Below are 14943 nucleotides of genomic sequence, written 5' to 3' on the forward strand. Positions count from 1 at the left end.
CATTTACTTCTGCACACCCGCACCGCAATCATGCCCTTCGGCTTAAGCAAAAAGGACAAAGAGAAGGACGGCGATCTCGAAGCCAAGAAGTCGTCCCTCTTTGGCGGGCGCTCCAAGGGCAAATCGAGTTCGCCTGCTCCCGCTTCCAACAACCCCTACGCCGTCCCACCAGCTGGCAACGATCCGTATGCGAAGAGCGGCGGCAACCCGTACGCCAACCAGAACAGCAATGACCCTTACGCGAAAAGCGTGAACTCGACACAGCCACCGACCAGTTCATTCGGCAACCTTAGCTTAAGCAGCGAGCAATCTGCACCACCTGCTTACGGCAACAGCGGCAACGGACCTGCACCCAATCGCTATGACAAGAGTCCTGTACCGCCTGGTGGGTACGGAGGAGGGCCTTCGCAACAACGATTTGGAGGATCAGGCAACTCTTACGGACAAGTGGGAGGTTATGGCAGCGATCCATATGGCAATGGACGACCCGCGCAGTCGCGTTATGGCTCTGGTGGATATGGTGGGCTAGGCAGGACCAGGAGCAATGAGACCATGGACACACAGGCAGGCCGTGACGCCCTCTTCGGCGATGCTGCCAACAGGGCACAGAGCAGGCCGGCGGACTCAGCAGAGCCACAGAGCGGCGACAACAGCTACAACAACACAAGCGGATATGGGTCGAACGATATGCCCGATGGCTACGGGTCTGGACCGCCACGTGAGCTCACTGCGGAAGAGCAAGAAGAGGAAGACGTCAATGCGACGAAACAGCAGATCCGGTTCATCAAGCAGCAAGACGTGGCATCCACTCGTAATGCACGCCGCATTGCTGAGCAGGCGGAACAGACAGGCCGTGAGACTCTGGCCCGACTAGGTGCACAAGGAGAACGTATCCATAATACGGAACGCAACCTCGACATGGCCTCCAACCAGAATCGTCTTGCAGAGGAGAAGGCTCGTGAGCTCAAGACGCTGAACAGAAGCATGTTTGCAGTCCACGTTGCAAACCCATTCACAGCCAAGAAGCGAGAAGAAGCAGCGAACGCCATTGCGCTGGAGAAGCATCAAGCGGAGAGACGACAAGCCGATGCCACACGGGCGGAGGCATACAGCACCCAGGCGCGGCACCAGGCTCAGCAGCGAGATTTGAATGGCAACGTGGTCAGGACCAACAACCAGAAGAGTCTTGCAGACCGCGCCAAATATCAATTTGAGGCTGACAGTGAGGATGACGAGATGGAGAACGAGATCGAAGACAACTTGTGAGTAAAGGTCCTCTTTACACGCAAGAGAACTGCATGCTGACTTTTCAGGGACGCCATTCATCGCGGTGCTCGAACGCTTAACCAGCTGGGCCAGGCCATGGGCAACGAGATTGACTCGCAGAACAAGCACATCGATCGTATTATTGGAAAGACGGATAAGGTGGACGACCAGATTGCTGTGAACAGAGCGCGTCTGGATCGCATCAGCAAGAAAGGATAGATTGGCAGTAGTGTGTTGATTGTCAACCTGAGAGTAGTGGGCATTCCTCTAACCCCTCCCAGGCTGACAGTGGCACCATTTGAGGATAATAGATAAAATTGAACTATTCACGGTGTCAAATAAGCACTTCCTGCTCAATGCACAACTCCTATGCTGCAGCATTTAAAAATGCACAAAATTGAATCCTCACATTGAGAGGAGCGGAGTGCTCTCCGCACCCTTGCACCCCGCTGCTACGTCAGAGCAATGCATCACGAGTCAACTTGATGCGAATTGTGAGGCTGGACAAACTCGACTTCACTTCCACCTTCCTGCGTGCGCAGTGACAGCCTGCTCCGCGCACTCTTCTCGGAAGGCGCTGCGCAAAAAGCCGAAACGACTTCCGTGACTATTTGCTCAACACTGCACCCGGCCACGCGACCAGCTTCCTGCGCGCTGGTAGCTGCTCGAATGCGACTCATATCGACACGACCCTCGATGAAGCCGTGAGACGATTGCGCCTCGCTCACGATGCCTCCTCGCTACTTCAAAAACGATGCGCCGCCTGCGCGACGAGGTTGGTCGCCCAGGCTCATAGTGCGAAATGCACCCGCTAACCTGTTGCTGCAGATCCTTGCCGCCAGCTCGAAGCCTCCCTCACACGCCTGGTGACCGAACATCCTCCTGCCAGCATTAAACCCGGCGGAGGGCTCTTCAAGGGCCCTGTGTCCGTCGCCTATGCCTTGCTCGTCCTGCAGGGCATGTATCCCGACTTCGAAATCGAGGGCCATCCACTCGGTGTTTGGAGTGCTGCCTACCTGAAACATGCGCAAGATCATTTCGCTACGTATCCCGGACCTTCAATTGGCAAATGCGGTATAACGGACGATATCCTCGCCCTTCTTGCAATTGGGGCTGCGAGCTCGAAAGATGCAGATATGGCCTCCAATCTTTGCGACTACAGCGCAGAAGCACTAGAAGAAGGAACTGAGAATGAGCTGCTATATGGCCGTGCAGGATACCTCTACCTCCTTCGTCTGATCAAGGCAAGCTTTATGGATGATGAGAAGACGTTGCAGCTCATTACGGACACACAAGACGATGTTGTGGATGCGATACTAGACTCTCCAAGACCGTGGAAGTGGCATGGAAAGGCGTACATTGGGGCTGTGCATGGCACAATGGGAATCATCACACAGGTCGTGTTGACGAATCCACAGAAATACGCCCCAAAACTGGAAGCTGAGCTGGCAGTGCTGCTTACTTACCAGTATGATTCTGGGAACTTCCCCAGCAGCGTGCCACCTGAGCGAGATCGTCTGGTGCAATTCTGTCATGGGGCGCCAGGCGTCATTGCTAGTCTGGAATCGATCAAGGAGTACTTCCCAAATCTGAAAGATCGCATCGAGAAGGCCATCACGAAAGGCAGAGAGTGTATTCTCGAGCGCGGACTTTTGACCAAGGAGCCTTGCTTGTGCCACGGCATCAGCGGAAACGCGATTGCGCTCGAAACCCAAGACTTTGAGCATTTCCTGACGTACACAACCGGGCATGAGATGAAGTCTATGGAGAAGGACGGTATGCTGGAAAAGTCCTCGGCACCAGAATCTCTGTTTCAAGGGGAAGCGGGAAGAGCGTGGACTTGGGCTGTCAGTGAGAAGAGCTTGCCAAAGAGAATCCTGGGCTACAATGACTTGTGATGCCTGAGCATCATGCATGATTCACGATCACGAAGCATCTGATGATTACGAATGGGTAATGATTGTCCTGGCCGGAAAAGGCGCACAACATCATTTGATGCTGCATCATGGCGCTAGTGGCATTGTTCTGCAGTCCGCGACCAAAACGACAGTGAAGACGATACGCATAATGAATTCCGTCGAACGTTCAAGTTACTGCGTCATTGCGTCTGCCAATGCTTCAAACTGTTCCACACTGACGATTTGGTAGCCCGCAACAATTTGGTCATCCTGACATGCATTCCTTGCCCTGTCCGCCGGTCTTGGCAACAGCACGACCTGGATTTGAGAACAAAGAGATGACGCCCAGAAAATGCCAAATGCGAACAGAATGAGTGAGCTCAACTACGACAGCGTCAAGTGACTTTGCAAAAAATCCTCTTCGTATGCTGGTGTTGGAACAAACTTACTGCGCTTTCCCAACCGAAGTGTCGCCAACGCCCCAACTACCAATCAGCTAGTCACAGATTTGCCAATTGGAATGTTGGCCCATGCAGAATCAAGCAATAGCGGTCTACCAACACGTTGATTCTTGGAAAGCTTCGAAATTATTGAGGGGGTGAATGGTCAGACGTGCTTCCACCATTCACCGTTTCGCCTCTACGATCTCATGATTTATTGAAAATTTCAGTTTTCTTGCGAGTGAAGGTGCTACAGATTCCTTCCTGCTTGGCACTTGCCGAGTCGAGACGTGGACCTTCTCAGTTGCAAGCAAGAACCTGGACCTTGCTGATCACAAACTAAGGTGATTGCACTTTGGACTTCCATCTTCCAATTCTTTACGACAGCGAACGAAGCAAGCAGAAAACATCGAGTGCATCAAAACGCCAAGCATCAAGAATTGCAACTATCAGCAAGATCCGATTTGAACATCGCCTTTCCGCCATCGAGGAAAACTTCAGATGCTTTGAACACATCTCAGCGCGACTGCAGTTATGGCCTCACTAGCCAGCACTCCAAATTCGACTGCTCCCACATCAGCGGTCAGCTCGCCGGAAATCAAAATCACCAATGATCATGGAAGGGGAACCGCAGTGCATCTACCCGACCCGATGACAGAAGACACGTTGAGCACGCCGCGATCCCGATCCATCACCATCGAGCTTCCCGAACAGGATAGGAAAGCGCATTTGGGCGTCAGACCTTTACCAGTGAGAGCCGCAAGCTCGGAAGCGACATTGACACCTGTTGCCACGGTGAAGCCTGCACCAATTACACTTCAACCTGAGCAACCTGCCATCAATGGGAAGCCGAAGACCAAACAATTAACTCGAACGGCTTCCAGTCATGGCTCTCTACGGATGTCCCTCAAAACTATGGCGAGTGCTGGTCTCCTGGCTCCCAAGAAGAAGACTGCTGCTGAGAGTGGCAAGTCTTCAGTTGCGGATAGTGGCACAGCCAGTCCGAACCGCGTTGACACACCAGAAGTCAAGACCATATTCGCCAAAAAGACCTGTCCGGATCTCGATGCCGTAAGCCGCGCTTTGGAGTCGTTGAAAGCTCAAGCCCGGGAACCAGAAGATCCTCTAGTCGTAAACCTCAGATCCCTGGAGAAGAAGATCCAAGGCGCTCGTGAAGATTGCGCGAAGCTTTTGACTCGAGCCATGCAAGCGCGAGACCAGGGAAGATACGAGATGTGTCGAGCACTTTGCATCCAGATCGTGCACAACCAGCACTCGAAAGTGGAGACGAAAGTATACGCGTACAACATCCTTTCCACGCAGGCCTCGCCGGGCCAAGTCATGAATTTCCTCAATGACGCTGCAAAGTTGGTCAAGCAGTGTGAGGAGGGCGAGGAGAAAGATAAACTGACTTCGGTGGTCGCTATGCTTCAGGAACGCGGGTTGGCCAAGGAGAATGAGCGAGAAGCTGCGAAGCAGGAGTCGAGTGGTAAAGTCAATGGGTTCTCTGAGGAGAGAAAGACTCCGCCGGCGAAGAGGACCAGTGCTGGAAGCTCGCCGTCGCCGAAGCCGGGTAATGGGACGATGACGCCCAAGTCGGAGAAGATCCTGAGCTGGGCTTCGCCGGCAAGGGCGAAAGCTGCATCCTAGGAGGCTTCGTTGGGAATGTAATCGTATGCGATCAAGCGGTATTGAGTAATTTGGTCAGCACTTCTTGCTGGACCGCGACAGCGGGCGCTGCATGTGGAATAGGAACTCTGACTTTAGCAAGGCGTCTGGCGTTACTGGTATTATCATAAGCAAAATCAATCGAGGAAGCGAGCTGCTCGTGAGCAATAATCCAAGTACCACTCTCAGCGCGGCGCTCAATTTCTTCTCTTTCGCTTCGCCCTCGTGCTCTTCTCCTCCACCTCGAATACCTTACTCTCCTCATCATCCACATACTCCCGCTTTATCACCTTCTCGGTCTTCACCACTTTGCTCACCGCATCCTCCCCGCTCTCGCCCTCCTCTTCCTTCACCACATTCTCCTCCTTCTTCACCCCCACAACCCTCTCACTGAAAGCCTTCAAATTCGCCGTGAACAAAATCGACTGTGCCCAACCCGCTTCTTTGCCCCACAAACTCCTAAACTTCGCCCCAATCGCATCATACGTCACTTTTGTCAGACTCGCATGTTTGCCTTTCCCGAATTTGTAGTCTCGTTGCGCGATTTGCCAGACATGTGTATCAACCGGTACAGCTTCTCCCCAGCCAAGTCCCATCAAACATACGCAATCCGCGACTTTCGGGCCTACACCTTGCAGTGTCAAAAGCGCTTGGTGCGCAGCGCGGTAGCCTTCGCGACCTTCGGGGAGGAAAGGACCTGCTGGTGAGGGTGAAACGCCTAGAACGGGAGATTCAGGATTTCGTAATGAGTCGAGCCAATTGGGGTCGTCTTTTTCTGTGATTAGGCGGGCTGTTGTTGCGATATATTTTGCTCTGTAGCCGAAGCCGAGATTTCGGAGTGTTTGTTCTACGCCTGGCACGGAGAGGGCTTGCGGTGTGGGGAAGTCATGGTAGGGTTCGTCGTCGAGGTGGCCGAGGAGAGGGCCATAGTTGGAGCAGAGTTTGTGGACCATTTGGGAGATGCGGATGATGTTGTTGTTGGATGAGCAGATGAAGCCTACGAGGGCTTCCCAGGCATCTTGTTTGAGGATGCGGATCCCTGTGAAAGCCGGCGCTCGGCGAGCGAAGTTTGCATCGTTGGAAGACCACTCTTTGTACAGGTCTGTGAGGTTCGGTTCGAGGTTGAGATAGTGCTTGATAAGGTCCAGTGTTTCTACTTCGTCTTTCTCGCCACCTTCGGGCAGGCTTGGCGGGTTGGACGAAGGTGGTGTTGGGGGGGCCTCAATATTGATGTTTTGTGGCGAAGGCGGTATTGAGCGGTAGTACAACCACTCTTTATCTTGGTGTAGAGACAGGATGCGATTGTGAAGTGCGATGGACCAGACGCCGAGATCGTTCTTGCGCCATCGAAAGGACTGGCCGCAGCGGAGTGTGGTGTTGATACAAAGTTCGGAGAGCGAAATTGGTAGCTTCTGCCATTCGGCGAGGTTGAGTGCACCCATCCTGTCGAGATTTTGTGCTTTTGCAGAGTCGTATAGAGTGGTGTCGCGAAAAGACGCGAGGCGACAGGGAGTAGCGCGTGGCAATTTAAGGTTACTCAGGGTCTTCGAGGTGTAAATTGATTGGCCGTCATTTTGCGCCGAGTAGCGGCAAGAACTCCGCAAAGTCTACAGCGCTGTGGTGGAAGGGTCTGGCCGAAGCTCTTGTGTACTAATGAATACAAGACATGGCATCTCGAGCTGGGACGCCCCGCTGTGTATCAAAGGAGTTAAAGGCAACTACAGAATTTCTATATACTGCACCGAAGCTTATCATAGTTCTCAATCCAACATCAAAACTTGAAGTCGTTTCAATCATTCATCGTCAAATGTCTTACCATTCAGCTCGTTCATCTTAGCATGGTCAGTCGAAAATCTGGCCTATACTCCAGCCCGGGTTGAATCAAACAAAGCCCTCATCCGGCGCCCTTGACCAGGTGTGAATTGGAAGAGGCACGAATCATAGCTGTAGTCCATGTAGTTGTTGATACTGTCGACTCCTGAGAAGCGCGGACACGAGTTCTTGTTGGTCGGGCATCCTGTTGTAGGTGTAGATTGGCGAGGGGTATCGCCCACGCGATCGCCTTTCTCATCATTGCAGTTTGCGCCTTCAAAGACATGGTACAAACCAAACCACTGTGACCGTGTCAGCATTCGGCATAACATCGCGGAACAGATTGTGACTTACATGGCCGACTTCGTGAACTGCTGTTAGTCCCATGTCGTAATACTTCGCGGCTCCTCCGGGCATGGAGTCCGCAAGATTGATGCAGCCGTCAAGCATGCGCATCTGCTTGGAAGGATCGCTTGTTGGAAAGTAGCAGAAGCCGAGCAGTCCATCGCCTAGGTCCGACAGGAAGTACAGATTGAGGTCTTGGTATCTGCCGCGTTGCAAAGCTTGCTTCATGTCGGTCTCTTCGCTGGATCCGGCTGAAGCTTTGGCCCAGGATTCGTCAACAGTGATGTCGAAACCGACAAGCTCGAATGAGAAGCCAGTCCCCTTGAACGCATCATTCATGACAGAAATTTGGTTCTGGACCATTGCGTTGTTATATCGTCCTCGCTTGGATTGTGTTGAAACCACATGCACATAGACTTCGACCACACGGGTTGCGCGATTTGTTGGTGTCTCATGATGGCCGCGGGAGAACTCGTCGAGTACGCGGCGTTGTGCGATTGTAGGGTTTGTAGCACACCGAGTATATTGATCGAGTTCCTGTGATGGTACAAGGCCCGTATGTGCGGTGCTGTTTCCTGCCTCTGATGTGAGATTTGTTCCGAGTTGCGGTGATCGTCGCCAATGGGCAGAAGTAAATGCTGTAAAGAGTGAGAGTTGTATGAGTGTAATCGACTTCATGTCGGCAGGTGCGTCAGTGTGTGATCTACAATCGCGATGAAAGGAGAAGAGGCTGAAGAGGTCGCATCGGGCTGTTTAATACGCATCTCGTACTTACACTGCCACCAGGCTGGCATGTTCGAAATGGCTATGGCATGGACCATCGTGGCGGGAGTTCTAGATCAATCGCCGTTGCGCTTCGGTCGCCCTCGCTGGTGGTTGGCCCAGCACCTTCCAGTGGTATGTGCTGGCAGAAGACGACCCCTAAACCTGATCGGCACAACACGTGCGCGGCAGGGTGCTCGCGTGGCTATATGTACAGACGTTTACCCACGAGAAGAGACTGCCGCTTCGCTGGGAGGCAAGGTGATTCGGTCGAATCTTGAGACATTGCTGGGTGACAACAAACGGGAGAAAACGGCCAGTCTGGATTTTGTTGTGGCAGGTTGTCATGGCACCATCGCATGTCTTGGTTGGCATTGTAGATGTATACTTCTCGAGATGCGATGCAATGGCGATGTTGTTGTTGTCGATGCAGGATGTTGGCGAACAGGTGGAAGTGCAAGAAGACGAAGGAGGAGGACATGGAATACGCGACTGCCAAGCATTTGTCTCATTGGCGTGTGGCCCCTGCTGCACTAAGTTTTGTTCGTACTTTCCAACCTCGTCCGCCGGTGTGAGATTCCCAGCAGCACAACATCACCGCCCTCATGGTTTTCTCCTGGAATCGTAACCGTCGAGATACGGCGACAGCTCCAAACCCCGCCACTGAACAATCATCGATTTCCAGCCTACTCACCTTACCCGCAGAGATACGAATCCGAATCTTCGAACATCTCATTCAAGTAGCACCAGCAACCTCCATACCGCATCGTGCAGCCGCTCATGAGCAAGGCTACACAAGCGGCGTTGGACACGTAAACTTCGTGCAATATGGCACAATATGGCGATCCGTCACGATCGCAAAACCCCCAGGCTTCGCTCTCACGGCACCCGCCATCCTCCGGACCTCAAAACTAATCCATAACGAATTTATGGATTTACTCTACAGCAGAATGCTCTGGGTGATCAATATTCAAGATCTTCGACCCAGCGCTCAAGTAATACCTGGATCAGATAGCCAAGGTCATGGCATCATTGCTTCTCCAGAGAAGAGATCCATGTTTTTGCAATGGATCGATCATGTGCATGTCAGACAGCATATTCGGCCTGAGGGAGATTTGATACAGAAGGCGCAGACTTTACGGTCTCTTCTGGATTGTTTGAATGTTTATCGGAAGTCTTTACAGGTTACGTTTCACTTTGATTCTATTCATTTGGTTAACGATCCGGAGTATCCGCGCGAGAAGAAGGCAGAGTATAATTGGAAGTTATATGAGAACGAGTTGAGGCGTATGGATCTCGGTGCGACGCCGCACTTTCGAGTGAGTTCGTATTGGCTGGAGTCAGAAGGAGAAGAAAGGTTTGCGCAGTTGGCGGCAAGTGTTGGAGGGTACGTATCTGTTTGGCTCGAGGTGATGTCGATTATTGAGCTAATATCTCGCAGTGAAATGAACAGTCGCAGCTACATTTATTGGTGAAGCCGCCATTGAAGACCTGAGACCGATCATGAATCAAATACGAACCTGGAGAATATCGAACTGCAGACTTGTTGGCAGCATATTTCGCGTTCAAGTACTGCCTTCCACCTGACTCACTCCCAGGACTCCGCCCGACCTTTCCCTTTCCAGCGCCCCTCACTCTTCTCTTCAGCCACCTTCAACCTCCAACACCACCGCTGAGGATAACCTCCCAACCACGGCCCAAAGATGGCGATTTGCGGTAGAACTTCATTCAAATATGTCCCCGGCTGCTGCAACGCATCTGCCAAGTCCGCAGTTGTCCAATATGGTCTTTCCGCAAAACCAACCTCGAGCATGATCAACAAGTCGTCTTTCGGCACCAGGTACTCTTGCCCTTCCGCTGTGCTATCGGGCAGTGTCGGGTCAGACTTGTGCATGCAGAGATCATCGACCTCTGCATTCGATTGCATCGACTCTTCGATATAAGGTGCCGGAATCGGAGAGGCCCGAGGCTCAACTTCCTTCCCCTTCCCCTTCCCCTTCCCCTTCGCCTGCGACCTCACTCCAAGTTGTCTCTCCTCCAGAACAGCATTAGCAAAAAGCCAGTGTCCCTCACATCGAGTGATCATCTCATGTGAATTTAAAGCCTGGTCTTCGGTCCCGACGTCGACGTCCATCCTACCAGTCTCCCGCAAATCAGTAGGACTAGCATCTCCACGTTGACCATTAGGATCATCTTCAGGAAGGCATTGTTGCAGGTTCTGCCGCTTAGCAGAATCTGTTCCTGCAACTGGCGTACTCCCTTCGCTTGCAGCATGATCTTGTCGCACAACCTTCGGAGTTTCTGGTGCAGTCGCCGGGTTTGAGCCCATCGCATCGTCCTCCATAGCCTTGAGTTTCGTCAGCGAAGGCACATCAATCTCGTAGGGCCTGTTCGTCATTGTCTCTTCCCTTGGCTTTTCCTTCACTACTCGCTTAGTAGCCTGGTTTCAATTTCATATCCTATCTTCTTTTTGCGGAGACCGTGGCTCTGATGTAGGCTCCGGATGCACCATAGAATGATGTGCGCAAACAGGTTCGCATCTCGCGCGATACGATACTGTCGGGCGCAGCAAAACTCAGCTGTTGCCGCTCGACCACATGAGCAAACAATGAAGTCCCGGGTGTCGAGCACAGCAATCAATGTAAATTTGTTCACATTTTGTCATAGCTGCATCGCTATGCCCGCTCTATTTGCCCATACATCGTGAGATCCCTCTTGTGCCGCCATAATCATACAATCTGGTATCGTACATTCCATGAAGTAAAGGTAATTTGTCGACAGTCGAATCTAACTCGCCGCTCTGTTCTTCTTGCGCAAGCTACCGATGCGCTTCTTCAACCCAGCACGAAGTCCACCACTGTCGCTGCGATTGCGACCGGTGTCGGCGTCGTGGGTGTTTGCATAATCAGCGTATGGCTCGTCACCAGAGATGTTGACTGGGTCATAGTTGCCATCCTTGGAACGCTTCTTGTCTGACATTTCGATGCCATTTTCGTTGATGGTGTGGTTCTTCATGGCTCTGTCGAGCACGAATTCATCACCTTTGCCTTTGAGATCGTCGGGATGATAGTCCTTGCCGGCCCACCTGCGGGAGCATTAGTCATTTGTAATACATCAATTCCAAAACCAATCCATACCTCTTATAGCCGGGACCGTCCGGACCGTCCTCGTGCATCAAATCTGCACCTTCCTCGTAGCGGTAGACTCGCCCAAAGCGGTCCGGAACGCCCGGAGGAAGCTGTGCCACGCCGTCCAATGGACGATGTCTCTCGATCGCATCTTTAATGTTCTCGGCAGGCGTCGCCTTCAAGGTCTCCGCATTGCCATGCTGTACAGCCGCGACGGGCGAAATCTCAAAGCTATTGTTTCTCGCTAGCAGTGCTGCATCGTATGGACCTTCGTGGTGGTAGGCGAGACCGCTGATGGCTGGATCGAGGCGATCGATAGTGTCTGGGCCTGGCAGGTGCTTCTTCTTAAGATGCGGGCTGCGATGGGCTTTCTTGCTGTCCCGTCGAATGATGTCCAGTGGCTGGTGGCTGTTGTCACCTGGGTAACGTGCCGTCAACGAGCTCGTGCGGCGGCGATGGCGGGTCTCGCGTTTCGGCGAGGTGGTCTGGTCGTAGGAAGGAGGTGCGTCGCCGTTGCCGTTGCTGGAGGAGTGACGTCGTGGGGAAGCATAGTCGGAGAAGGCTTCGGCGCGATAATTGGGGAATGCCTCACGCGGGCTGCGACTCTGATGTTTCCTCGTGCTTGGGCTCGCGCCGGGTGGAGTGCGTGGGCCGGAAGACTTGCGATAGGGATTGTTCGACCCTATCGTCGAGCCCGTGGGCTGCTGGGTAATCGAAGGAGCATTGGCTTTTTGCGCGGGATCGAAGGTGCTGCCGAACGATGTGCCTGGTCCTGTTTCGGCGGATGGCTCGGGTGCGTTCAATGGGTCGATCAAGTAGGCTGCCGCCGTCTGTGTTGGTGATGAGTGTCAGCGTACGAGACAATGTAGTGTGAAGCTGTGGCAGTTTCATGCTCGGCGGTCCCTTGCATGGCGGCTGCGTGGGGTCAGTAGAGCATACCTTGGATGATACTGCTTGGGACATGTTCTCACGCTATTCCCGTGCTGTGCGATCAATTGTGGTGTGATTGTAGAAGAGGAAAAGAGAAGCGGCAGGGCCAATGCAGATGACTGGGACATGTGTCGCTCCTGCCATCAGCACGCACAGCGCATCCAAGAGCAGCTGGTGACGCGGCGCCAGAGCAGTGCCCACCGGTGACGTCCTGCTCTCATCCAGGCACTTCCGGCCCAGAACACAACACTTGACCCTGAATTCCCCCAGCGGATGGGCCTCTCTTGGGTCCCAACTTGCTCTCATATCTGCTGCATCTGGCCCTGTCGTCATTGATGCAAGGCAGCATCTTGATTGCATCCTTCTGTTGGGCGAAGGCAATGCCATTCACAATTGTGCCAGAATGGCAGAAACGACGCCGAGGAGGAGCTACACTGGACTAGTTTCGCTGCCAGCTCTTCGCGGCTAGTGTCCGAATGCTGCGTATGCAAGGCACCGCGTGTCCTCATGAGCTCGATCCAAGCAACATATTCGGCACTTTCTTGCGCTGACTGCCCAGAGGTGCTGCGCCGAATTGTGGTTGATGCCCTTCAAGGGTCTGGAGATTGGGCAAGTCTTGGCATTGGGCACCTTGCGTCTAACTTCTCACAGCAAGAACGCGTCTACTTCTCCCGTCTTCTCAGCACCCACAGATTGTCCACCGCCGAGCAATCCCCATCCAGATCAGCTCAGCCTCATCAAAGAGACGCGCCGTGAGCACAGCATCATGGGTCTGGTCGACTACTCCGACAGCTCGGAAAGTGAAGCAGAGCCTGCCTCAAAGAGACGCAAGCTCGAGACTCAGCAAACCAATGTGCTGCCTCCGCTGCCAGCTCAATTCCGTGATCTCTATTCATCGACAGTTCGTACGAGCACACGAGACGATCCCGCTCTTCATGGCGGCCGTAAACGCGTCACACCTCATGTCGCTGGCAATTGGCCGACGCATGTCTATCTAGACTGTAAGGAAGCGTGATCCATGTCCTGCATTCTTTCTCGCAATCCAACTTCTGTCCGTACTAACACATCCGGGAGGGACACCTCGGCCAGAAGAGTATTCGGCATTACAGCAACTGATCTCTCACACCCAAAAGCCTCCCAACCAGGATGCTGTTCACAGTCTGCTGGAGAATGATCTGGGAGTGCGGCAGCCGCTGCACGTCTCACTGTCTCGCCCGCTGAGCTTGCAAACCGACGACAAGGACGTCTTCCTAGAGCAAATGATCAAAAGAAGTGCCTCGTCCGGAATCTCGGCATTCGCGGTGCAGCCGCTGGACCTCGTTTGGCATCCAAATGAACAAGGTACGCGTTGGTTCCTCGTACTTCGATTGCAAAGACCTGCTGGCGACGAGCTCAGATCTTTGTTGGAAATGTGCAACTCTGTCGCAAACGAATTCTCGCAGCCACTGCTTTATTCGGACGAGCCCAAGCTCAGCAAGACATCGACCAATGATGCACACGACAGCTTTCATATCAGCATTGCTTGGACCACCCAGTTGAACCAAGCGGATGCGACGTCTGGTCCTGTGGCCGTCGATCTTCCCAACACACTTCTGCAGCCAGTGACAACGGAAAGCATTAATTTTGCGGAGATTAAAGTGCGAATCGGACAAGATGTCAACTGCATACCATTACAGCAGGCGCGGAAACGTTGAGCTCCCGCAGTGCTTGGACGAGCACAACTTCATCGGGCATCGGGCCAATCTGCATCGCTCCAGGGCCGACCACCTGTTTGCTTGGCCAATGCATCCACTGTCGTCCACTCCCACCAACTTCCTCCAGGATTGACCAACTCGTTGACATTCCAGACTCCATACCGTGCGTGGTTGGCTTTGCCTTCTGCCATCACACACCGGAGGTAATCCGTACGTTTGGATCCAGCGGCAGTGAGCACGCTTGCCTTGAACGCCGCAAGAGGGAGCTCTACGACGCGGATTTTGTTTCCACTTTCGCGGCTCATGATTGTCGCGACGTCCGAAAATGATGCAGTGGTGCCTCCAATGTGCACTTGGTCTGGTATTCGTGAAAGCTCGGTCAAGCACAATTGGACAATTGTGCGAGCAAGATCACGGGCAGAAGTGAATGATATGGCAACATCCTTGCTTCCTACGCACGCATACGTCTGTCTTTTCGAGCAGAACCCAAGCCATGGACCAAAGGCCTGTTCCAGCAGAAGACTCGCAAAGACTTGGCAGACTTTAGTTCCTGTCAATTGTGCGCGAGCCAATGCAACGTTGCTCTTCTTCCAGTCCCACTCTGCAAACCGGAAGTCGTGCAGATTGTGATCGACATCGAACTCTGGTGGGAAATAGATCATGACTTTGGCCTGTACCATTGCTGCGATGAGTCGCCTACTGAATTCTGCTCCCGAAGGACCGACAGCATCGACAACAATATCGATGTCTTCGAGACTCGCAACCAGATTCCGTTCGCTACACTGGCGAATCACCACATTGTATTTCTGCCACCTCTGCAACTTTGTGGCACGCCTTGATAGGAGCACAACGTTCCGAAACTTGGACCGGATCCCAGGATCGAGCAAAGTTGCGGCTATGTGCTGCCCAAGGTGACCGGTCGCTCCAAACACAGCTATCGCCGGCTTCATGAGTGCCATATGGAGTGCAGAGAGTGACGCAAGAATGAAGCCGATGAAAG

The 14943-nt window shown here is 53.1% G+C and overlaps 10 protein-coding genes across 10 annotated transcripts; 5 read left to right on the plus strand and 5 right to left on the minus strand.

The window, feature by feature from the left end:
* Positions 1 to 30: 30 nt before the first annotated feature.
* CKM354_000701600 (uncharacterized protein) lies at positions 31 to 1485 on the plus strand (the record flags this gene model as incomplete). Its single annotated transcript, XM_044802355.1, has 2 exons — positions 31 to 1262; positions 1314 to 1485. 2 exons carry the CDS (start codon positions 31 to 33, stop codon positions 1483 to 1485), a joined length of 1404 nt encoding a protein of 467 aa, XP_044658290.1.
* Positions 1486 to 1995: 510 nt separating this feature from the next.
* On the plus strand, positions 1996 to 3164 carry CKM354_000701700 (uncharacterized protein; the record flags this gene model as incomplete). Its single annotated transcript, XM_044802356.1, has 2 exons — positions 1996 to 2041; positions 2095 to 3164. The coding sequence occupies 2 exons, from the start codon at positions 1996 to 1998 to the stop codon at positions 3162 to 3164; spliced, it is 1116 nt and encodes a 371-aa protein (XP_044658291.1).
* A 974-nt stretch (positions 3165 to 4138) lies between these two features.
* CKM354_000701800 (uncharacterized protein) lies at positions 4139 to 5254 on the plus strand (the record flags this gene model as incomplete). Its single annotated transcript, XM_044802357.1, has 1 exon — positions 4139 to 5254. The coding sequence occupies one exon, from the start codon at positions 4139 to 4141 to the stop codon at positions 5252 to 5254; it is 1116 nt and encodes a 371-aa protein (XP_044658292.1).
* Positions 5255 to 5469: 215 nt separating this feature from the next.
* CKM354_000701900 (8-oxoguanine glycosylase OGG1) lies at positions 5470 to 6714 on the minus strand (the record flags this gene model as incomplete). Its single annotated transcript, XM_044802358.1, has 1 exon — positions 5470 to 6714. The coding sequence occupies one exon, from the start codon at positions 6712 to 6714 to the stop codon at positions 5470 to 5472; it is 1245 nt and encodes a 414-aa protein (XP_044658293.1).
* Positions 6715 to 7131: 417 nt separating this feature from the next.
* CKM354_000702000 (uncharacterized protein) lies at positions 7132 to 8107 on the minus strand (the record flags this gene model as incomplete). Its single annotated transcript, XM_044802359.1, has 2 exons — positions 7132 to 7386; positions 7439 to 8107. 2 exons carry the CDS (start codon positions 8105 to 8107, stop codon positions 7132 to 7134), a joined length of 924 nt encoding a protein of 307 aa, XP_044658294.1.
* A 689-nt stretch (positions 8108 to 8796) lies between these two features.
* CKM354_000702100 (uncharacterized protein) lies at positions 8797 to 9666 on the plus strand (the record flags this gene model as incomplete). The annotated part of the gene is made up of 2 exons (XM_044802360.1): positions 8797 to 9578; positions 9633 to 9666. The coding sequence occupies 2 exons, from the start codon at positions 8797 to 8799 to the stop codon at positions 9664 to 9666; spliced, it is 816 nt and encodes a 271-aa protein (XP_044658295.1).
* A 113-nt stretch (positions 9667 to 9779) lies between these two features.
* Positions 9780 to 10589, minus strand: CKM354_000702200 (uncharacterized protein; the record flags this gene model as incomplete). Its single annotated transcript, XM_044802361.1, has 1 exon — positions 9780 to 10589. The coding sequence occupies one exon, from the start codon at positions 10587 to 10589 to the stop codon at positions 9780 to 9782; it is 810 nt and encodes a 269-aa protein (XP_044658296.1).
* A 389-nt stretch (positions 10590 to 10978) lies between these two features.
* Positions 10979 to 12282, minus strand: CKM354_000702300 (uncharacterized protein; the record flags this gene model as incomplete). The annotated part of the gene is made up of 3 exons (XM_044802362.1): positions 10979 to 11276; positions 11329 to 12149; positions 12259 to 12282. The coding sequence occupies 3 exons, from the start codon at positions 12280 to 12282 to the stop codon at positions 10979 to 10981; spliced, it is 1143 nt and encodes a 380-aa protein (XP_044658297.1).
* Positions 12283 to 13015: 733 nt separating this feature from the next.
* On the plus strand, positions 13016 to 13943 carry CKM354_000702400 (uncharacterized protein; the record flags this gene model as incomplete). The annotated part of the gene is made up of 2 exons (XM_044802363.1): positions 13016 to 13250; positions 13324 to 13943. The coding sequence occupies 2 exons, from the start codon at positions 13016 to 13018 to the stop codon at positions 13941 to 13943; spliced, it is 855 nt and encodes a 284-aa protein (XP_044658298.1).
* Positions 13944 to 13972: 29 nt separating this feature from the next.
* Positions 13973 to 14902, minus strand: CKM354_000702500 (uncharacterized protein; the record flags this gene model as incomplete). The annotated part of the gene is made up of 1 exon (XM_044802364.1): positions 13973 to 14902. One exon carries the CDS (start codon positions 14900 to 14902, stop codon positions 13973 to 13975), a length of 930 nt encoding a protein of 309 aa, XP_044658299.1.
* Positions 14903 to 14943: the final 41 nt, after the last annotated feature.

This window comes from Cercospora kikuchii (assembly GCF_019650295.1).
Source record: "Cercospora kikuchii DNA, contig_00004, whole genome shotgun sequence".
Classification (NCBI taxonomy): domain Eukaryota; kingdom Fungi; phylum Ascomycota; class Dothideomycetes; order Mycosphaerellales; family Mycosphaerellaceae; genus Cercospora; species Cercospora kikuchii.